The 22,599-nt window shown below is 43.5% G+C and overlaps 1 protein-coding gene across 1 annotated transcript in view; it reads left to right on the plus strand.

Annotated features, from left to right (window-relative positions):
* Nucleotides 1-22,399, plus strand: part of LOC136431346 (fibrocystin-L-like) — a 29,925-nt gene extending 7,526 nt beyond the window's left edge. The window contains exons 14-49 of the mRNA XM_066422675.1: nucleotides 103-254; nucleotides 649-871; nucleotides 1,111-1,282; nucleotides 1,676-1,900; nucleotides 2,272-2,897; nucleotides 3,112-3,260; nucleotides 3,730-3,923; nucleotides 4,335-4,464; nucleotides 4,859-5,024; nucleotides 5,308-5,622; nucleotides 5,921-6,045; nucleotides 6,178-6,307; nucleotides 6,617-6,865; nucleotides 7,128-7,298; nucleotides 7,566-7,802; nucleotides 8,182-8,413; nucleotides 8,680-8,857; nucleotides 9,430-9,591; nucleotides 9,984-10,125; nucleotides 10,565-10,727; nucleotides 11,178-11,410; nucleotides 11,804-12,076; nucleotides 12,545-12,714; nucleotides 13,215-13,337; nucleotides 14,144-14,309; nucleotides 14,669-14,796; nucleotides 15,137-15,295; nucleotides 15,664-15,741; nucleotides 15,960-16,161; nucleotides 16,422-16,594; nucleotides 16,721-17,114; nucleotides 17,479-17,660; nucleotides 18,086-18,197; nucleotides 18,508-18,969; nucleotides 19,378-19,475; nucleotides 19,840-22,399. Of these exons, the coding sequence (XP_066278772.1) occupies nucleotides 103-254; nucleotides 649-871; nucleotides 1,111-1,282; nucleotides 1,676-1,900; nucleotides 2,272-2,897; nucleotides 3,112-3,260; nucleotides 3,730-3,923; nucleotides 4,335-4,464; nucleotides 4,859-5,024; nucleotides 5,308-5,622; nucleotides 5,921-6,045; nucleotides 6,178-6,307; nucleotides 6,617-6,865; nucleotides 7,128-7,298; nucleotides 7,566-7,802; nucleotides 8,182-8,413; nucleotides 8,680-8,857; nucleotides 9,430-9,591; nucleotides 9,984-10,125; nucleotides 10,565-10,727; nucleotides 11,178-11,410; nucleotides 11,804-12,076; nucleotides 12,545-12,714; nucleotides 13,215-13,337; nucleotides 14,144-14,309; nucleotides 14,669-14,796; nucleotides 15,137-15,295; nucleotides 15,664-15,741; nucleotides 15,960-16,161; nucleotides 16,422-16,594; nucleotides 16,721-17,114; nucleotides 17,479-17,660; nucleotides 18,086-18,197; nucleotides 18,508-18,969; nucleotides 19,378-19,475; nucleotides 19,840-19,998 (7,253 nt within the window). The 3' untranslated portion in view covers nucleotides 19,999-22,399. The remainder of the gene's footprint in view (nucleotides 1-102; nucleotides 255-648; nucleotides 872-1,110; nucleotides 1,283-1,675; nucleotides 1,901-2,271; nucleotides 2,898-3,111; nucleotides 3,261-3,729; nucleotides 3,924-4,334; nucleotides 4,465-4,858; nucleotides 5,025-5,307; nucleotides 5,623-5,920; nucleotides 6,046-6,177; nucleotides 6,308-6,616; nucleotides 6,866-7,127; nucleotides 7,299-7,565; nucleotides 7,803-8,181; nucleotides 8,414-8,679; nucleotides 8,858-9,429; nucleotides 9,592-9,983; nucleotides 10,126-10,564; nucleotides 10,728-11,177; nucleotides 11,411-11,803; nucleotides 12,077-12,544; nucleotides 12,715-13,214; nucleotides 13,338-14,143; nucleotides 14,310-14,668; nucleotides 14,797-15,136; nucleotides 15,296-15,663; nucleotides 15,742-15,959; nucleotides 16,162-16,421; nucleotides 16,595-16,720; nucleotides 17,115-17,478; nucleotides 17,661-18,085; nucleotides 18,198-18,507; nucleotides 18,970-19,377; nucleotides 19,476-19,839) is intronic.
* Nucleotides 22,400-22,599: the final 200 nt, after the last annotated feature.

The raw sequence follows: 22,599 nt of genomic DNA on the forward strand, positions 1-22,599 counted from the left end.
TCCTTTTTCGTAAACTGTATGCTAAGACTGCACATCTTTAGCATCTGAAACTGCAAGTTTTTAAAAAGTACTACCACTGACCCTGCATTGGTATGTTCCCAGGTAAGCCCACGCCCGTCACCTGGACATTCCTGGCGGATAGCGTGTCTCCAGGTGACACCACCGTGACGCTGACTCAGTCCGTCAACTGGGAAGCGGGCAACCAGATAGTCTTCGCCACTACTGGTCACCGGCACACACAGAGGCAAAACGAGGTAAGATAACACTATATTATCAGCATGAAAACTTTCCATTCATAGATAAGCTTCACAAAGTATTTGTTTTAGTTAACGCCCTCCCGCGCAATTTTGTGGAGCCTATGGCGGAGTCCATCTCCAATTCGCAGCCCTTGGGCCATACAACTTTGTGAAAATCTCTACAGTAGGGGGCTAGCCCGCTGGTAGTGATATGTGTGTTTAACTACCATACTCTTTCCCAAATACTGAGTGGTCTTTGGTATGACCCGGCCGAGGATCGAACTCACGATCTGCCGTGTGCAAGGCCAAGACTCTGACCATTCGGCTATTGTATCCGAAGTAATATACTAATAAGGATTTTCCGCCTCAGTTTTTTTTTTCATAAACGATGTTTTATATCACATTGTAATAGGTTAGAACAATTGCTTCGGTGTCGAGTGACGGAAGAACACTGACGATTACTGAGGCGCTGCAGTACCGGCACATTTCGGCAGTCACGACGTATTCTGAGGCTGGTGTGACCCTGGAGACCCGTGGCGAGGTCGGGCTGCTGACCCATAACGTCGTCGTCCGCGGATCAAACCACCGGGAGTGGAACGACGTCATCGAGAACTGTCCCGCAGGTTTTGATACAGGTAAAAAACGTATTAAAAATAGCTGCGCATGTCTTATAGCCATTACAAGCCAAAATTGAATTCTAGTTACGTAACAACATCTGACAACGTACTTTTCGTAATCGCACTGTCTGCCTCATGTCCATTGTCCATTATACTGATCTTCATGGAATGCACCTTGCAATTGGTGGTCTTTGCTTTGGTCTCAATACATGTTTGTTTGCTTTTCGTTAAAACCGTCTGATACAATGTGTTCACAGGGGAGTTTGCCACCCAGACCTGTTTCCAGGGCCGGTTCGGTGAGGAGGTAGGGACAGACGAGTTCGGTTCACAGATCATGCTGCACGGACGCGCTATGGACCAGGATCTGGTACTGGGCAGACTGTCGTACATAGAGGTCACTCACGCTGGGCAGGCCTACCGCCATGGCAGGTAGGGACCACTTTCAGTATCAATTCTTTTGGTTATGACTGGTGAAATATCTACTTTACACAGCTGGATAAAACTAACCCGAACGTTTCACTCTAACGCCATGGCCATGCTGGTGTCTTTATATATATTTCAGCGAATCAGCGTTGATGAAGCTTTGTCGAACATTGAAAGAAAGATCTTCGTGCTCTCTACTGAATGTCTACAGCTCAAAGATAATCTCGTAGGAATACTGTATAAAAAAGCGTTCTTCATTTGTAGACGAGAAAGCCAAAAATGTTCTGTTAGCTGGAATTGAAATGTAAAGAGGGACACCAACATGGCAGTCAGTAATATGGTGCCAACATGGCGCTCTATGAAGCATATCTGGTCAACCTGTAACACATTCTTTCACAGATATGCCATTCACTTCCACATCAACGGCAACATGAACGGCTCGTACGTCCGTGGATGCTCCATACACAAGAGCTTCAACCGGGCCGTCAATGTCCACAACGTTCACGAACTTCTCATCGAGCACAACGTCTTCTTCAACATCATGGGAGGCGCCATGTTCCTGGAGGATGGCATTGAGACGAGAAACGTATTCCAGTACAACTTGGGTGTCTTCGTCAAATCAAGGTTAGAACGTCCTCGGGGAAAATATAAGCTCGCCAGTATATTTGTGATATTTTGACATTTCTGTAACGAATTTAACTAATTGGCAAACGAGACTTACTCAACTTTTTGTCTGAACCTCATTCTTTAATGATTGAGCTATATACCGCTGTTATGACGTCACTTAATGCTGATAGAGCACGTGACCTGGTGAGCAGTAGTCTATGTCGTCCCCCGTCTCTATTCAAGGAGAGCTATGGGGTCCTGATGTGTATGACTTCTTCTACTCTTTTTCAGGCTAATCTGATATTCATTTGTAAATGACGCTGCATTCGTTCGTTACATGCTAAGTCACGGTAGAATTGGATCTAACAAACTTGCCTTCGATCTTGCAGTACGAGCTTGCTGAATGACGACATCACCCCTGCTGCATACTGGGTAACCAACCCGGACAACATCATCCGTCACAACCACGCAGCAGGCGGCACGCACTTCGGCTTCTGGTACCGCATGCACGGCCACCCTGGCGGCCCGTCCTTCACCAACAGCATCTGCCCTGACAAGGTCCCTGTCGGAGAATTCTACAACAACACCGTCCATTCCCAGGGCTGGTTTGGAATATGGATCTTCCAGAACTACTTCCCGACGGAAAACGGAGCCTGCAGCGGACGACCGGTGCCCGCTAAGTTCTACAGTCTAACGTCCTGGAACAACGAGAAGGGTGCGGAGTGGGTCAACTGCGGCGCCATCCAGTTCATCGACTTCGTCATGGCCAACAACGAGAAGGCCGGGATCGAGATGAAGATGGTCGGCGGGACGGAGTGGGGAGAGGAGCGCGGGGCTCTGATAAAGGACGGTTTCATGATAGGTCACGTGGACGCGCTGGCTGAAACGGGGAACACACAGTGCACGTCAGCCGGGCTTGTCCTGCCGCTCAGCAACAGGCAGACTGTCAGCGGAACCGACTTCATCAACTTTGATCGCAGCGGCTGTGCGTGTCTGGCATGGGCCTCAATAGCTGGTAAGTAGTTGCAATCAATGGTTTGATGCCAAAATACGTATTAGTTCCAATCATTCAGAGTTTCCGGGGTTAAGGTTTCCCAGTAATACATAATTTGAAGATAAAAATTTGTGTGTGTGTGTGTGTGTGTGTGTGTGTGTGTGTGTGTGTGTGTGTGTGTGTGTGGAGACGGAATAGGCGAGGAAATAACTATCAATCGTCTTATCCTCACCAGGTACCAGTGGATCCAACAACGGAGGTTGGCACTACCGCACGGAGCGCCTGCTGTTCCACAACTCTCCCAACAAAGTCCGCTTCAGGTGGGAGCACGAGGCGGTGGTGTATGACATGGACGGGTCACTGATGGGTACTGCTGACGGCAAGGTATGGGTGCACACTACTAGTGATTGTATTTTGATAATGGTAAACAGTTGGCCTCCATTGGTCTGTATTGATGTTGGTAGGAGCCATGTATATCGTATATATCTGCAAAAGGACAGACAAACAGACGAAAAATAATATCATACCTCCCCGTGAATTGGTACCCTCCTCCATTGACCATATGACCTGTCATGTCTGATAATACCTGTCACTCCCTCAAATCTGACCATTGCGGTGACACCATCTCCCCCACTCACTTTCTGTCCTTAGGTTATTCACACAACTGCAGACATACAAGAACATACTATTAACAGACACACGGAAAACAAACCTTCCGTACACGCGCACGGAGACCAACTGCCTTGAGTTTTTATTCAACTGACAACAGAGTCTTAGCAAGTCTTAGTCTTTTTTCGTCTTTTTTTACATTTTGAAAGGCCTAACTCTGTTATGTTATCCTTGTATTCATTAGGTGACACCGTTCAACCCCGCACTTCCACCGGAGTGTGTCCAGGACAGTGCCTTCAGTGCAGGGCATCCCGGAATGAAGTGCGACCCATCCATCAACTTCATCCGCTTCTCCTGGAACAAGGCCTCTCCGCATTCCTTGAAGTACAAAACCGTTCTGTTTTCATCCCCGTATGGAACCACTGCTGTTCCTTACAGGTGCGTTATATGTTTTCTTCTGTACAGTTATGTTACATTGATACATGCCATAGGCAATACTGCAACTGAGAAACATGCATTGACGATTTCAGTCTTCATCATCGTTTTAAACATGGCTTCCGTCACTTTTGTACAACTGTAACTTCAAATGCTGACTGTAGGTGCTACGTATCTTGATATGATATGATATGGTAGGACATGATATGATATGTTATTGCACAATGGAGTCGGAAAAGTGAAAACCAATTATAGCATCTTTTTCAACATAAGATATGTATATTTTACAGTAAACTACCATAACTTCATAACGCACCACCGCTTTTCTCATAACTCAACGTACGCTATACTACCTTTATTTAACGCATCATCCATTGAAATCTAAAAAGCTGCTGTACTTTTTACCATGAACAGGAGGAAACGCATGACTCATAAGGAAGGGTGGATGGCGCTGCTACAGACTGGAAAGGCCCACAACATGGTCTACGAGAACGTCGACCATGTGACCAACATATCGTACACTGGGATCTTCTACCAGCTGCCTGTGAGTCCCATTAAAGAGTACAGTACGAGGAATGCCAGCAGCTGTTAAGCGCAATACAGTTGGCAGTTTAATGCGAACTGAACTGAAACAAGATGCCGGACACACACACACACACACACACACACACACACACACACATACGGACTAGATGATGTAACTCTATACAACGACAATTAACAATAATACTTTTACGTTTGTAAGATTATGTATACTTGAGCAAGACATGTACTTATCACACATATTGCTATTCCCACCTATACATTAGATAAATGTACGGGAGTAATCTTTTTTTCTTTAAACGGTATAATCTATGGAATGCTACGGTGGAATAACTATGCGTTTCACGGGAAATTATGGTTGAGTCTTTTTAACGCTTGAATTGTTGTCACAACAGACCGACCAATATGTGATCGTGTACCACAACTTCACACAAAAGCCCGACAAGTTTGCCATCGTACCCGGGCAACAGACTGAGGGGTCCCTAAGCCCGGTCACGTACGAAGACAACCAGTATGGAGACTGGTATTTTGACGTCAACAATAAGTTCTTCTACTATCTCAGTAAGTTCCCCGTCCCGTTTATTTTCTTTTAGAGAAAAAGTTGTTCTTGCCACATACGGAAATGGCATGCTGTTATTGTACTGCAATGTACTATAGCGTGGTTTGGTGTGGTGTAATAGAATACAGTAGAGTTTAATGTAATGTAGCCTGGTTTAGGAAACTAGTTATCCCATGCTCTTCCCGCATGCTTACTTCGTGTGTTTAAGATTTATATAATACGATATCCATACTTAAGTCATCGATCTATATCTGAGATCATGATGCTACTGATTTCTATCGACAGTTTCTGGAAAGACGTCATCGCGGAAGAAGCGCGCCGTGCCAACGTCATACACCAACCGAGCCGTGAACCTCCGAGTCTATCGGTGCTTCTTCAAGGACTGTATCCCTCCGCCTCCTCCTCCGCCGTCAAACAATTCCGCACCCGTGGACATCCACATTGCCAGGGAACGTCCCGCAACCTTCCAGCGGTGGTCGGACGCGGCAACCTGGGAGGACATGGAGGACGGATGGGGCGGTAACTTCGGTAGTAGTAGGAAGAAACGACAGGCGGTGTACGGACCACCTACTGATGGCTCTAATGTGAAGATTCTTCCAGGTGAGTTTCTGTAAATTGTCAGGGATTTTTTTTCATGCTAGAATATCAATCACTATGGCAAAAGCATACGAAGTATTATGATATAGTATAATGGTAAATCAGACATAAATGTACCTACTGGGTTGGTGATCTTTGAGAAATGAAAATATGGAAACTAGATGCAATTTTGCAATGTCCTTATCATTGACCGACAGACTGTTGTATACAGTAGTATTAATGTGGTTGAACATTTGTTATGTATCTTACCTGAGTATCGGTCATTACTAATATAGGACTTGTAACGTGATGATTATTCCAGATAAATGGATAGTGGTAGATGTTGAACTGCCGTCATTCAACAAACTTTTCATCTACGGTGCTCTGGAGTTCGACGACGGACCCGACAAAAGCTACACACTGAAGGCCACTCAGATTCTAGTGCAGGTTTGTTTCATTTATTTTATCAATTTTCATACTACATCGAGTACTACAAAGCGTATTCTTTGTTTCCATTAGCATTTTCTCATTGTTAAAGTAAATTGTATGTCCAATGAACACATGTATAATCCTTTCTAGGGTGGCCGTTTGATCATCGGTTGGGAAGACAACCCGTTTCAAGGAATGCTCCAGATCATACTGAAGGGGAATCATTTCACCCCAGACATACCCCTACCGAATGGACCGAATATGGGATCCAAGGCACTCGGTTTGTACAGCTTTTTTTCTTTCTTGATAGAGTAACCAATAAAATCTGGGAAATAGAACATTTATAATACACAATCCTTCGGTATATTCATGCGCTATCATCTGTTGTTCTATCAGCCACGTGGCGTCCGCACAGTAAGTAGCATATAGCCCAAACTATTAACTGTGTTAAGTTGGGGATCGAATTCTATGCAAAAAGCGGCAACTTGCGTCGTCAAGAGAATGAACAGTCGAGTTGTTGCTAAAAATCAGCCAATGCGTGCAAACTCCTCGCAGTGAAGTGACCTTCAGTGTTGTTGTCTCCATACAGGTTGTTTTGGTGGCTGTGACATCCATGGTAAAAACCGTGTGGTGACCTTCACTCGACTGGCTCAGACCGGTAACGTCGGCGACAGCACCATCACACTAGTGAAGGCAGTGGACTGGGTGGTGGGTGACGACATCGCCATAACAACGACCACCTTCGATATTTGGCAGACCGAAACGTTCAGGATTACCGATCTGTCACAGGACACGAAAACGATCACATTGAACGGGACCCTTGCTTACAAACATCTCGGTAAATTGTGGCTTTTTTTTCCATTTACACAAAATTTTATCAGGATTACCTTTCGGACTAGTAAATGCTCCAGAGACGTTCCATTCGTATCTGCACACTCAGTCAACGGAAGGTCCTTGATCTAATTGATACACTTGAACATTGAATACGAAATATGGTTGTGTTTATACCTGAAATTCTTGTACACCATCCGGTGATGAGTTTGAAGTATACTACTCTACTCTACTCCATGAAAACCGTGTGTATACTATTTTGTACTCAGGTGAAACTTTGACATTGGATGATGGCCAGACAATCACCATGGCGGCTGAGGTTGCTCTCCTCAGCAGGAATGTCAAAATCATCGGCGAGGACTACGACGAACTGTTTGGCGAGTCCTTTGGAGCAAGAGTCATCGTCGGCACATTCTTTCAAGATGGCGACCAATACCTAGGTACGTAAGGGACCCAACGATACGCTGCTTAGGTTAGCTTAGAATACCTAAGAATAGGTACGCTGTTGATATACGTGTATCGGACCATACTTTCGTTTCCGGAAACGTCTTGACTATTAATTATATTTTAACTATTGGTAGTCTAGTGATGTCCGTAGTATTGTTTTAGCATTTTGCAACTGTAGACAGATGTTACTCACGCCGTGTATAGCCAAACTCATGTATAGAGACTCTTTATTTAATCAAGTGCTATTTTTCATATACCAGGATACGGTCGATTCGAGAACGTTGAGTTCTACCACACTGGCCAGGAGGGTTGGACGGACTTCTACGATCCTCGTTACTCCCTGGCGTTCCTCGACGTGGGAGAAATCTTGGATGACTACACAGAGTCTTACATCAGGAAGAACACGTTCCACAGCGGCTTCTCGCCCGCCATTGGTGTGTTTGGGACCCAGAATCTGAACATAGAGGACAACGTCATCCACCATACTGTTGGGCAAGGTGAGTAACGGCGCGCTCTCGTTCATCGTAGGTCGTCGTACGATTTTGATATCGTATAGGACTTTCAAGTAAGTTGTGACAGAATCAACAACCCAAAAGTATATAAGCCAGCCTTTCCGGTAAGAAGACAATTGAATTTTGTAGGACACATGCACGACTGTACCAAGAATACCGTCAATATGCTTGCAATAGGCATTGTAAAGCTAAAGGTAGATTTCATAAGTAATCATATTCGACGCCTTACTTCTGTCGTTGTGTCTGCTGTTCACTCTGGCCGACAATTGCGGGTTGTGACTTATTAGGAACCGCTGATTTACCCCCCCCCCCCGTTTTCCGATATGTAAACGAATAACCGACATGTAAACGAATCTTTTGACAGCTATGCGCGTGTGGGGTGTCGACAACAAGCTCCGTCGCAACCTGGTGAGCCTCATTATCTGGCCTGGCGGATACCAGGACAGGTCCGAGGCGGAGAACGTCGACTGGACCGCCGCTATCGAGGTGTTCGAGGCGAGCAGTGTCGTCCTGGACGGGAACGTCGTGGCAGGCTCCGACAGAGTCGGCTTCCATGTCGATGGGGAAGCATGCAGTGGGGGCACAGCGGAGGCCTGGTAAGACGTTGGGTTGAGACATAGTGGAATGTTTTATAGTTTATCTTCACTGCCAGCCCACTGAAGATTCGGTGAGTCATTTCATGGTAGTTCAGGGGTTTCGTCATGGAGGTTTTATATCTTTGTTTAGGTCATTCAAACTTTTTCTTTGTTCTGGATTCGTGAATTAAAAGAAGACAGTGTACAAGTGTGCAGGTCTGTGCAGGTCGCAATGAGTTTCTTAAGAACATGACTACTCTTATTCTTTTTTTTTCTTTCCTGATCAGGTCCAACAATGTTGCGCACTCCTGTATGATAGGCGTCACAGTTTTCCCCGGAGACGGGTTCAGTCCCTGCACCAGAATCGCCAACTTTACCGTCTGGAAGAACCATGACTACGGCATCTACGTCCAGACGGGTGTAACTGAAATTGTCATCGAGAACTTCCTAGCTGCAGACAACCAGGTACAGTGTACTCGATCCGCTTGCTTATTATCTCAGTCGCAAGGATCATTCTGACTGATAACGAATGCTGCCATTGTTGTGATAGCCATTGAAGCTACGAATGGTTATGGGGAATAGTGGACACATCTGATGACCTACATCAGCGACAATGTCTGTGTTATATGCCGTTATACATTCTACTTCTGACTTTCTCATTATTCAGTCCGTTAACATTTCATTAGCTGCTTTGTGTAAATCGCAACTTCGAGTTATACACAGATATGCTATTGAATGGTGCAAAACTACTGTGCTGCTATTATCGGATGAATACCTTGTAGACTACAACAGGTCTTTTGGATGAAAAATAAGGATGGCTGGGAGGGGATCATGGGGATACTGTGCAAAAAGCAAATTTGCACCGATACTTTCTCACATCATCCGTAATGTTTTATTCCTTACCCATGTCACCTTACTACACGTAAATGCACCGCATGCACACGCTTGTTGGACTAGCCTGGTACATTTTGTGAATTTGTGAATTTTGTGATGTAAAAAACCTAAGTGTTTGTTTTGTCAAATTATCATCCTGACAGGTCGGTATCTTCCCCATGCTGTATGGACCGGGCTCCATCAGTCACAGAGCCGTGTCCAAAACCATCACCGTCCGGAACTCGCACCTGGTCGGCACAACTCAGTTCTTCGACTGCAGTACTGACGTCACCCCGCGCGACACAAACTACGCCATAGGCACCAAGGTAAAAACAACTTTGTTTGGTTGTTTGGTTGTTTGGTTGCTTGGTTGTTTTGTTGTTTGTTTGGTTGCTTGCTTGCTTGCTTGCCCGCTCGCTTGATATTGATTGTCCCAACTGCTACCCATAGTGTCCCACGTCTCCCGGCATGCAGTGGGACCCGTGACAAGGGTATATGGGGACCAGGGAATGTAGGGCCAGGGTGGAAGCTGAGAAACAATTCGTACCATGGACGCCAAAAACATTGTTTGCGTGAATTTTATAGGCCGCCATATTTATGTCCCAAGAGCACCCACACTGCACCGTGTGCGCGTACTGTTACTGTTATCCATGACAAAAGTCTATGATTGTCTTCATAGGTAACAAAATTATAATTTTCCTTTGAACTTTTTGTCTAGTCTCGGAGCTGGTCGAGACCAGGAGGCGGGAAAGTTGGGATCAGTCTGGCGTTGTTTTCCAGCGGTTCCAACAACGCTCGTGTCAAGCCCTTCAACGGAGAAATGTCATATTCCGCTCTGTATGGCACCATGTACGTCAGAGGTAAGCATCATCAGCAAAGTCATTTTCATATACTTTCTATTCATCAACCTTGAAAACGATTGGATGGTCCACTTTAACGAGGATTGACTGATTTTCACACGAGTCTATACCTATAAACTTTAGTAGTGCTTATAACTTACGAAAGTCACTTTCTGGAGTATCATTTTACATAGGTTGTATTGTTGAAAAAATGTTGGAATATGATGAATATGTTGCATATGTTGGAAGCCAACGTTGTAATTATTACGGAATGTCCTTAGAAACAATGTAGGAATATAAAAGGAAACATGTTCTTATTTCATCTTGCTTCCCCCGTTTGGTTTCAATGGATTAAAAACATATTCAAAAGAAATAAGTCTCCATCCATCATAAGATATTCTTTATTTCACCCTCCCCCAGTTCTGTGTAAATTCATTTGTTATAATCTTACGTCCGTCAGATGTGGCATTTTCCAACTTCGGCCCTTCCTGTGCTGGCGAGGACGTAGTTTTGATGACGAACCCTGGCACAGAGGATGCCTTGCATCCCACAAAGCTCAGCGGCATCACTCTGTATGACGTCGCTGAAAAGAACAAGGTCTTCTTTCTTCGCCCATCCCTTGGGTAAGTTTCATTCGAAAAAAAGACAATAAGTGATTGAGACACTCGCCCCGGAATGACCTTGGTAATAACCATATTTTTACAAAATATCATACGTACGTACGGATGTATGCATTATTGAGAGAAAGTTAGATAGGACGATATTTATATAGATAGATTTAGAAGCAAGCTCTAACTACCTATAAAGAAAAGGTTTCTACGCCAAACTGTCAATTTGCATTGTCAGTAAGTTACACTTATAAAGTAAGTAACATATCATAGGATGATAAAGTAGGTCACGTTTGATGTGTGTATGTATGTGTGTGTGCGTGTATGTGTGTGTGTGAGTGTGTGTGTGTGTGTATGTATGTATGTATATGTGTGTGTGTCTGCGTGTGTGTGCGTGTGTGTGTGTGTGTGTATGAACATCAGCCATAATAAAAAGAGAATAACTCGACGCTTGTACTTTCTCAGTAAAATCAACCCAGCCGACTGTGTGGACATGGAGTGTGACGCAAAGAAGGAGACGCTGATCGATGACGAGGACGGGTCCTTCCTGGGCTCGATAGGGACGGTGATCCCCCAGGCTGAGTGGGAGTGGGACGGGGACCGCAGGAGGGGGCTGGGAGACTACCGCATCCCGAAAATGATGCTGACCGATACGCAGGGTCGCAGGCTCGATATCAACGCGGTTGCTCCAAAGAAAGGTAAACATGGGGAAATGTTACTATCGAGCATCTACAAAGAATCTAACTTTGCTCCAACACGAGAATTGGGACTCGCTAGATTCAGGATGACCGAGGACCCGGTTGCTAAATACACGTCATTTTGGAACTGTGACGTGAGCACAGGGTCAAAGGTGGTAGAGAGTCTGTGCCGGCCCCCATTTCCGTTCTGCGAACTTTTGCGGCTTTTAACGATCGTTGTAATATGATAGAAATGAATCATTTATGTAATACTCACTGACTCAGGAGTTGCCTGGCCATCAACATTGAGTCTCATATCTTAATTGTTTAGTTCTTAAAGAAACCATTGTACTTTGCTATCTCTTTTCAACGTTCTCACGTACGGCTTTGACCAACTTTTCCTCACTAAAACAGGCATCGTTCGTGATGACAGCTGCACGTACAAGTCCGACTGGCAGGCCTGGGAGTGTCACGGCATCGACTACGAGATGCTGATCATCGAAAGCATGGACGCAGACACCGAGCTACGCCGTGTGTCTCCTGTAGCTCTGCACACTGGACAGTACGTGGACCTTGTAAACGGCCCTCAGGACCACGGCTGGTGTGCAGGCTACACGTGTCAGAAGAGGATCTCCACCTTTTGGACTGCCGTTGGTGTCGGCCGTCACTACGAGATATACTTCACAGGTACTGGACAATCCCGTGTCCGATTGGGTTCTTTATGACCGTATCGGCTAATGTTCATACCTTTTCCCTGCTGAATACGTCCCTCCAGGACGCTTTTTCAGTATGAGCTGAATTCTATTTTCATATCTATGTGGTGCAGAAAATTTACATCTTACTTTGACTTTGACTTTATTGAAGAAAATCCATTAGCGGTGTGCCCTAAGGCGCATCACTAGTCTACCTGGACTTATTATCATCTTAAAACACAATACTTGTGATACCAATGTCACTTTTTTTAGGAAATCTTGAAAAGATGTTGTACAACTTTTGGTTGTTGATCTTTTTACTTCAATCTGGCACCATACTCATAATACTGAAGAACCATGTATGCCTACCATTTAAGTCAGATTTCTCCAGTTGTATCAATTTTGCAGCACAAGTACGATGTACAAAAAATAGTATTTATGATCATCTTTGTAAACCATACAGGCACCAGTCCCCAGAAGCTGCGTCTTCACTTGCTGAACGCCAAGCCTGACCAGTCCATGCGGCTGGGAATCTTCTACGCGAACCCGCAGCGTCTGGACATTTACGTCGGTGGAAGATACATCATGCCGGAGAACGGTGCCTATAACGACGCCGGGCAGCTGATCCTTCTGGTAAACTATCACATTATCTCAAAGATATTGAGAACGCACTCATGCTCTACTCTGATCGACATCTTTGGCACTGCAAGCATCCCCCAGTAAGACTGCATAGTTGCCCTTTAGAACTTTAATGCAGCTCATCACGCAGACCTGAAGGAGCCAAATCGGCAAACCTGAGGGGCTAGGGATGCCTACAGTACGAAAGATGCTAGATTGAGGATAAGTTGCCTTTTAAGATGTGTAAAAGTATCTCGAAGCAGATCTAATTAACAATTGGTTTAAGATGTATTTGCTATATTGTACATGTACATGTATAGATTAAGGTTTTTGATATGGTTAAGCCATCTGTTCAGAAATAGATTTATCGAAATAACCATTGCCACTTTAGCACAGTTTAGTGGTAAACCCACCTGTTGTACTTGGACAAAACTCTCAAAAGTTGGACATACTTTTTGAACATGATGTACTTGATTTTTAGTTGTTTCATGTTTCACGTTTGTATCATCCAACAGGAGCCAGAATCAGAAGGACAGTATTACCCGGCCATAGATGGTGCCAGCGGGGCCAACTTCTTCGATAGACCCTGGCAGCGGCTGTACGTTACCATCAAGGGGAACGAACCAGTAGACATTAAGGTAACAGTAATCACTTAATTAACAATGAAAACGAACGAATCAATATTTTTCAAGAATCCCACTGCATGCTGGGATACGCGGGGCACCATGGGTAGCGCAGGGGCAAACAACATCCTTACCATGGTAGCAGAGACCTGATCAGAAACAGTACATATGAGCCGTATCGCCTTTTCAGGGAATGATGTTGATTGTCCCATAGGTATAGTGCCTCGCGTCTTCCACTAGCAATGGGATCCGTGTCAAGATCTATGGGGAGCAGGGACTGCTGGGTGGAAGTTACAATTACTGCCATGAAGATTCGTTCCAAAATTACAAGTAGTCACATGGAAGCAGGATTGATGAGAAACAATTGTCTACAAAACTGTGTGAACTGCTATTTGTATTGAAATAATAGAAAAGGTTTAGAAAGGGTTTAGTAATGTGACGTTTTGTTATAGTTGTTAACTACTTTCTTTGAAATTCTTCGAAATCTTTATTCGACATACCACGATCGCAGACTCTAGATGATAGAGTCTGAATTAGAATGGTATTTACAAATGTACAGCATTGAACACTGGTATTTTTTAACACTTTGCTTATAAGCGAATATTTAAAACTTCTCAACAACTCGAAATTGGAATAAGAGCTAGAGTTGACGAAATTACATTGACTTCACTATTTACAGTACACATATATGTAGTTGTCTGTTCATGTTATAACAACGGCTCCAGAAAGATTGCTGAAGTATGTATGATGTACTGTCACTAATGGCGATCTTTTAAATAAATAAATAAATAAATAAACAAAAATATTGCTGTATTTTCCAGACCTCGCCTGTCCTGTATGTGACCTTCGGTGTGCCGGCCATCACGGTGGACGACTTCTTCGAGGTGAATTTGCGCGACAATTTGGCGAAGTACCTGAACATCCCCGCATCCAAAATCCGCGTGGTGAACGTCGTCAGAGAGGACGGCGGGAGGAAGAAGAGGACTGGTAAGAAAACAAAACAAAGAAATCACATTTTACAGATAGAACAAGGCAGTCAGAGATGGTAGACTTGACTGCCTCACCCATACGTTATTTGCGATTCTGTCAGTCCAGCAGACAGGTACACTGAGCTCTGAAGATGTATTGTTACTCTGTATTGTGTATGGAGATACAGAGATGTATGCAATGCCAGCCTGCGGGAATGTTTTTGTGGATTTTTGTGCCATACACACGGAGTCAGATGTCATAACTAAGAAATAACAGTGCAAATCTGCTTTAAGGGTGTCTTCTTGGTCTCTGCATCGACGGATGGAGTCGTATATGACATATTTCCAACGTATTTTTTATACATCTATGAAACACAGGAACCTCTAATGTTGAAGTGGAAATCACGGAACCCCCCGCGAACGACACCAGCACAGCGGAGCAGACGGAGGAGGAAAGCCGGAATGATCTACAGGTTGCCGCCTCCGCTATCGTGGATTCCACACAGGTACATAACGACATATTCACCTTCGTAGTTGCAGGAAATATTACAAAGGTTTATGCACAAAACTTGATTATTTTTCATAAAGTTTATCATTTTCAGAATAATGTCATTTTCAGAACACACTCATAACAGTTTTCAAAGACTGACGTCTCTGAATAATAGGGGCCAAAATAATAAATGTTCTTATTCTAGCTTTTCCTTCAGTTGGTTAACGTCTATGCTGAGTTTTCTCGCTGTAATTGTAGTTTTTTACAGGCTAAGGTATTCAATAGATTGTCTTGTTCTAGTCTTTCCCTACATGTGTTTATCTCTTGTTTATTACTATTGTTTGATTTTGTCCTAGCTTGGAACCCTTGGTGACGAAATCGGAATTCAGATCACGACTCTGGAGATCGTGGAGCCCCTGCCGCAGCCCAACTCCACCGCGTGGGAGGAGGTCGTGCAGGAGGACCCGCAGACATCTTCTCAAGCCGTGGCGGTTCAAATTCCGTCCAGAATGGAGGTGAGATCTTTTATATCAATGAATTTCTATGTGTGTTCCATTTTTTGTGTTGCATTGTTCATCTAGCACAAGAAATCAAGTTGCTATACAAAATATTGTTTATTTCTTTATCGTCGAGGACACTTTTTTCTCATTCTGTGTCAAGGTGGACATGCATCAAATTCAAAAATCGAATCGAGCCCGATTTTCGTTTTAGTAAAGTGTTTCGTTTTTATGTAGTCTCGGTTTATAAAAGCCCCACACAAAAATATTACTTGCCTGCTATCAACCACATGTTAAATAGAAATATAATATCACAAGCAGTGAGGCCTTGGATTGTAGGGTTCTCTTTCACAGTTGATAACTCGTCTACCCCTTGTACATTTCAGCTGCACACACAGCCAGAGCCTCTGCATGAAGGGTCTGAGTTTCCCATCCAACCAAGGCTGCAAGTCTTTGATGGCTCGGTAAGTAAAACAACGGTTTCTAATGGTTAAGAAATAGCATCTTAGATCTTAGAAATATGTGGCATTTTGTCAGTCTAATGCAGATTGAATTCTCTTGACGTAGCCATGAACTAGGATCAATTTTGCAGGTGTGCAACTTTTTTTAATTTTCTGTTAAAGCATTTGTAGTTTTCTACAAGATCGTATCCTTACCTTTACCTTTCTTTGTTGTGTCCTAGGGCAACGTGGTCATGAAGCTTGGTACAGTGGCGTCCCCTTGGGAGGTCCAGGCCACCGTTCGCACCGGAAGCGGAAGTGACTCTCGTGCCCAGATCATCGGGGACAATGCCGTTTTCAAGGACGGCTGGGCCAACTTCACCAACCTGGCCATCTCTCACAGTGGACAGGGATACGTCATCGATTTTATCATCGTCAAACCACGTGAGTCACGTTCTTACGTCTGTACCAAGTCATTTTTCCCAATTGTGAAATTGTTAATCTTGCATCAATTAACATCGACTTCGGGTGGTTGGATGAAGATATAGGATAAGTCATTACATAGTTCCTAGTGGGCATGCACAAAGAATGGCCAGGGTTTTAAACTTTGACCTTATACAAAAATGCATAACGACTCCACATGTGAAATAATACCTTTGCATTCTTTATTGATCGGTTTTATTTTTATTTTATCATTAATTCAGAAAATGCATCGAGCTTCCGAACAGCATCCAATGCAGTTGATGTGACCAGCCGCCCCCTGTCGGGTAAGGTCTTCCCAATCACAGGCAACCTGACGGTGAACGAGCCGTTCACAATGTCTGTGGGCATCACTGATAGTGTCACGGGACTGGAAATACAGGACATTGCATGGAAGGTTAGCAACATTTTTTTTTAACCTAACTTTATGAAGCTCACTTTTCGAGACATGAAGTTTCTACGTCGGCGTACTACTTCGTATTGTAAAGATATGTCAACAAAATGTTTGTGGTTTTTCTCACAGGGCCATACTTGGACTTGTAGTGTTGAACTCTACAAGCCCTTCCCTCAGAACGGTGACCTGGCCGGAAGCACTACAGTTACCTTTGACCCAATCACCGGACGTGCCACCTTCACGTCTCTGACCGTGAACCAGCTCAGTCGATACTATTTCAAGTTCAACATCAGAAGCTCACCCAGCGGCTACGACGTCATGATCGCGTCCGAGCCAATTACATTCTGGCCTGCAGATTACGTCACACCTGTTGCTGAAGACTCTGCTCACGTGACCATGAGGTTTAACGGTGACTATGCCCAGGTGGCTGCTGGGAAGGAGGGGTACCTGGGATCGGCTCTGTGGGTCCACATCATGGACACGTACACAGAGGTCATCGCGGGCAACTTCAGCTTCTCGGAAGGTACAAAACTGTTTCAGACATGGTCGACAGATGATGGACCAAGCTAGGCCTAGATTCGATGTATATAACGTTATAGGTTTTCCGTTTTCGTCAAGATTGCAGCTGCTGTATTCGAAACCTCACGATAGTGAATTATTGTTTGTAGCTTATCTGTGTGTGCGTGTGCCCTTCTGTGTACATGTACATGTGTTTCTGCACTGCAGTTTCTGTATTTTCTGCCAGAGGGAGCAGTGCAGTTTTTGAGTCCAGAAATCCATTGTCTCATACTTTTCCATTAATCTGGTGTCACGCTTTAGATGTCGTTGTCTGTGTTGCAAGTTTTCATTTTCAGTTTTGTCATGTGCTTGTTTTTATCCACTTTCAGGGAGCGTTGTCGCGGAGTTTGACGTGAAGGGTACAACGAGTGGAGTCAACAACACCCTGGTCGGGTTGTGGAATGAAGTGAAAGATGGGTTGACTCTTACAGTCGATGGCAACACTCTCCAAGCCCAGACCTCCATGTTAGTTGACGGCCAAAACTACTACGGCATGGACGGAGCACCGCCGGTATGTTAAACTTTATTGTTATTAGTCATGCTTAAAGTTGTTTGGTGACGCCACAGAGGCGGAGCCTATCGTTACTGTAATCTGACACCAGGGAACCAATCTGTCTTCAGCATGTAATCTAACCCACTTTCCTGACGAGCACTGATCGTCGGGAGGTGTGACGTCAGGAGCAGGTCAAAGGTGCCCGAAAGTCGAAACCTGCCGCCGTTCCAATTCAACGTTTCTTTTGCCAAGGAAAACTCCCCTTATGATGTTGTGAATACGTCTTTATTGAGTATGTCTGTCTAGCTCTTCTTTATTTCACATTCTAATTCTATGTGTACTTGAACAAAGGTATAACTGACAAATTTCCGCAAATTCAATGTGATTTCAAATAAGGCAAAGGTGAAGGGCTAAACAATACCGTTCCTTTCTTTGCGTTCCAGGCTGCTCCAGCGGCTGCCTTCCCCATTGGTGCGATCATTGGCGTGGTTGTTGTCGTCATCGTTGTGGCTGCTCTCATCGGTGGCTTCTTCTACCTCAAGAAGAGAAAGCTCGGTAAGCTATCTCAACCTACATTGACTTGACATGAAAGAAAATGTTTTCTTTATAGACTGCTGGGTGTACAATGTGTTTGTTTGTTTGTTTGTTTGTTTGTTTGTGCCTAGTCTCGAAATTGGTCTATTCGATATTCGGCCATCAGCGTCGCTTTTCATATAGGTCGAGTTGGGAGGAGTGTCGAGGGGTCAGTGAAAATACTAGAAATGCTTGGTCAACAAAGATAACTCAAAATCATATCAATAGTATTCTTATACAAAGAATAGATCAACAATAAATGTGTGTCTGTAATATCTATTCATCATTTCAGCATCTCGTTCCAAGACCATGCCGGTGGACGAAGACCCCATTGAGAAACCCGGGACCTCTGCTGATTCGGAATCCGGTCTTGGCTCAGTCAATGGCTCTTACATAGAGAGTATTGCGATGGAAGAGCCCGACCAACCGTTTGAGGAGCCCGAGAAACCGGCAGCTCCAGTAGAACTGCCCCCACTGAAGGTTGCACCGTCCAGCAACCCTCAACACTTCGGTATGGGAGATCGCGACGTCCTGCCGCCCATACAACACCCGCCGATGTCCAGGCCCTCATCGGCGGCATCTCTCCGTCCCTCCTCGGCGGCGTCCCTCCGTCCCAGCACCGCCGGGAGCCTGCAGACGTCCCGTCCCGGTACCGCCCGCTCAGGCATGCCTGCAGTGGATGTCACTGGGGCAAGGACAACTGCCTTCACTCTGCCTGGCGCCACTCCTCGGGGATCGGTTGATCTGGGATATGGTGAGTTTTCTTTCGAATTGTGAATAAAATTATGTTTATGGAGAAGATGTAGTGTCGTAGTAATTTCTTATATTGCTTTATCAAGGAAGCTTATTAATTCCATATTTTCTGCTACTTTGTACTCAAACAAATATAATATGACTGCTAGAGATGACTGCTAGAGAGACGTCAGGAAGAATCTTCAGATCAAAATTCAAAGATTCTAGAATCCACAACGCCCAGTATTGGATCTTATTGTTGCACAAACCTTTTACAAGGCAAGCTACTTATTCATATTACAAACTTAAGACAGGCAATTTCTAACCAAACGTGAAAAAAAAAAAAAAAACTTAGAGAATGTCGTCTTGCTCGTCGATCTCTTCTGTTGAAAGGCACTAATGTGTGATGTGATGTGCTTATCTTTCACAGGAGACGGACGGGTCCCAGTCGAGATCATCGCGAAGGGCCACGACTCACGATTCGTCAAAGTCGGACTGCATGCCGTCAACAAGGCGGGATCTTTGGAGGTGAGTTATACATTCATAGGAAAAAATAACCAATTCCAGTTTTTGAATCTTGTTTACTCAAGGTGATCCATTGCTGCCCGCCTGTCCATAATTTGGAGCAATATTAAGCTCTAATGCATTTGACTCCAGCATGCAGGACTGTAATGTAACATGCAGCGTAACATTATGCAACATGCAACTTGCCACATGTGTAGTCTCTGAGCAACTTATAGAAGCTTACGTCACTTCTCTTTGGGCCATAAGCACACAGAAGGGCATACTCACTTGTACCTAAACTTGCTTTTGAATAGAACTATTCGTTTATTACCTGAATGCAAGTGCGATGGACTGTCTAAAACATTTCTATTACTTGATTTCTTGCTAGGAACTCCGCAATGAGCTTCAGCAGGCCTTCCCCAGGCTGAAGACCGGACACTTCCTGTTCCTGAACGGGACCATGACCGACGTGATGCCACAGGCCCGGGAGGAGTACACCGATGTGAAGGAGATGGGAGACGGGCCCATTCTCCTCAAGCTGTACTAAGTCCCCGGGTAACACTCACGTTTTCAGAGTCGACTCGGGGCTATGTGTGAGGAGCTTTGGGCTGCTCAAATGGAGTTTTCCTACTAGAAAACGGTGCTTGAGTGGCATAGGGTTCTCCTTGCACAGTCCTGAGTCGACTCCAAGTCAACTCAAAAACGCGTGTGTAAACCCAACCTACAGGGCCCGTTCTCCTGAAGCTGTACTGAAGTGTCTCCAGCTTTACAGATGACGATTTTTCACACAAGATAGTGATCGGATATATATAGCTGGTATCATGGTCTCATAGACAGTAATTGAATCCTGAATAAAAGTTAAGGTTCAACTATTTTTACCTTCGCCGAGAAGGTTATGCAGAGGGTAGCGTTTGTTTGTTTGTTTGTAACGTACAGCATAACTCGAGAAGGCTTGGATGGATTGTCTTGATATTTGGTATGTGGGTAGGTGTTGATGAGACTAGGAAATGATTAGATTTTGGGTCCCCTAGCGGCTTGTTACGGTACTGCAGCGGAATTTCCTGTTTCGATATCTCGTGTTCTGGACAAGCTATGGAACTGATTTTTGAGTGGTAGATAGCTCTTTGGACAGAGAGTAAGTGGTATAGGTTTTGGCCCCCTAGCGGCTTTTTTGGAACTGCAGGAGCAGGTTTTGGTTCAGACTTTGAAAGGGAATAACTCAAGAAGGGCTTGATGGATGGTTATGATTTTTGGTTACTAGATAGCTTGAGTGATGATGTACATGATCAGATACTTATTATGCGAATCAGTATCTAATTTGCATAATTAATGAGGAAAGTTTATACATCCGCCAAATTCCACAATAGGACTCTCAAACATGTGACATATGTAACTGATGAAGAGAGAAATATTAATAGATATCAATTATGCAAATGAAGACCTCATTTGCATAATTAATGAGAAAATACTAACTCAACATGGGCTTGATGGATGTTAATGATGTTTGGTATGTAGATAGCTTATGTGATGCTAAATGTATGATTGGACGATAATTATGCAAATAAGATTCCAATTTGCATAATTAATGAGACAATTTTAAAAACCCGCTGTGTTCCATGATATGACTATTGAAATATGTGACATTTGTTACTGAGGAATTTTGATAGATAAAAAATATGCAAATGTAGGCCTAATTTGCATAATTAATGAGAAACTACTATAATTCCATACAGGTAAATAATGGCAATTTCATACTTTGTGTCATTTGGTAGTTATGTGAATGTGAACATCGTTGAATCAAATTATGCTAATAAGGACCTTATTTGCATAATTCATGATAAATGTTACTTTGTTTGCATAACCTTCTTTGTTAAGCTCATACTTTTGTTTTTTGGGTGAAGAAGATCAACTGGTATGATTTATAATTGATGAGAAACACTCCTGATACGTCAGTCAAAAAGGTTAAAATCATTTGGCGAAGGTATGAGGTCGTGGAACTCTAGTTATTGCTGAAATCAGCATATTTTTGTATAACTGTAGACATGCCGAGAAGTATTTCTACATGGCAAAGCTGTTTTTGAACATTATCAATATACACGCACGACGCCCAAAATTATTATTCAATGCACAAAAACATAAATCAGCGCACAAAAAATATTTGTTTTTTTATATTCAAGAGAAATATTTTTACATCGCAAACATTGCCATTTGAACATTACCAATACACACGCACGACGAACAACATTATCAATCAGCGCACAAAAATCATCAATCAACGCAAAAAATGTGTTTTTTTAAATGTTCAAGATGCAAATATCAAGGTATGATCAGACCTTTTGTCAATTCAAAACTATTGGCACTTAAAATGAACAAACAACGAACTCAAGTATAATTTCAACAAACTTTTACACATTTCTTTAGTTAGACGGTTCTATCAAGGGTGACTGGGCGTTTAACTTTTACATCACTTGTAATGTGTGTGTTTTAAAAGATTCAGACGGAGAGAAAATTTAAGACGCTTGAAATAAACTGTCACAAATATGCAAATAAGGCTACTTTGAATAAGTCTATCATTCAAACAGGTATAATTTTCCTTGTGTGTGGCATTTGTGTTGGATGGGTTCCCCATTTATTATTTGCACCTATCATGAATATGCGTGAAATATAGCGTTTTCATATTGTGGCACTTTTTGCATACCATAAATAGACTGTGTGTGATAAATCGTAGATCGGTTTGTTCTTTTACATTTATGATATTTTACGACTCTACTTTGTATTTTATATGGCACAGCATAGATTAGAAAATATCGTTTTTTTATCTCTTAACATATCCGTAATACATGTGTGTTCCTTATGCAACATACTTCTACATGTATTAGCTCTATAGTCTCTATTTTAATGCTGTGGTCAGAATAATGAACTGATAAATCCTAAGTGTGTATATTTCATACTTGTGTGGTACTGTGTATTCCTTTCTATAAGATACTAAGATCCTTCTTCCGCTAGCAGTTTATATAACGGAAGCTCTGTAAACTGTTCTGTTTCCTCTGGCTGTTCTATCTCATCATCAAGCGGCTCTCCGACGTGCTATATTATACCATTCTGTCGCACCATCTTCTGAAACTGGACAATATAACGTATTTACGTC

This window comes from Branchiostoma lanceolatum, chromosome 1 (genome assembly GCF_035083965.1).
Source record: "Branchiostoma lanceolatum isolate klBraLanc5 chromosome 1, klBraLanc5.hap2, whole genome shotgun sequence".
Taxonomy (NCBI): Eukaryota; Metazoa; Chordata; class Leptocardii; order Amphioxiformes; family Branchiostomatidae; genus Branchiostoma; species Branchiostoma lanceolatum.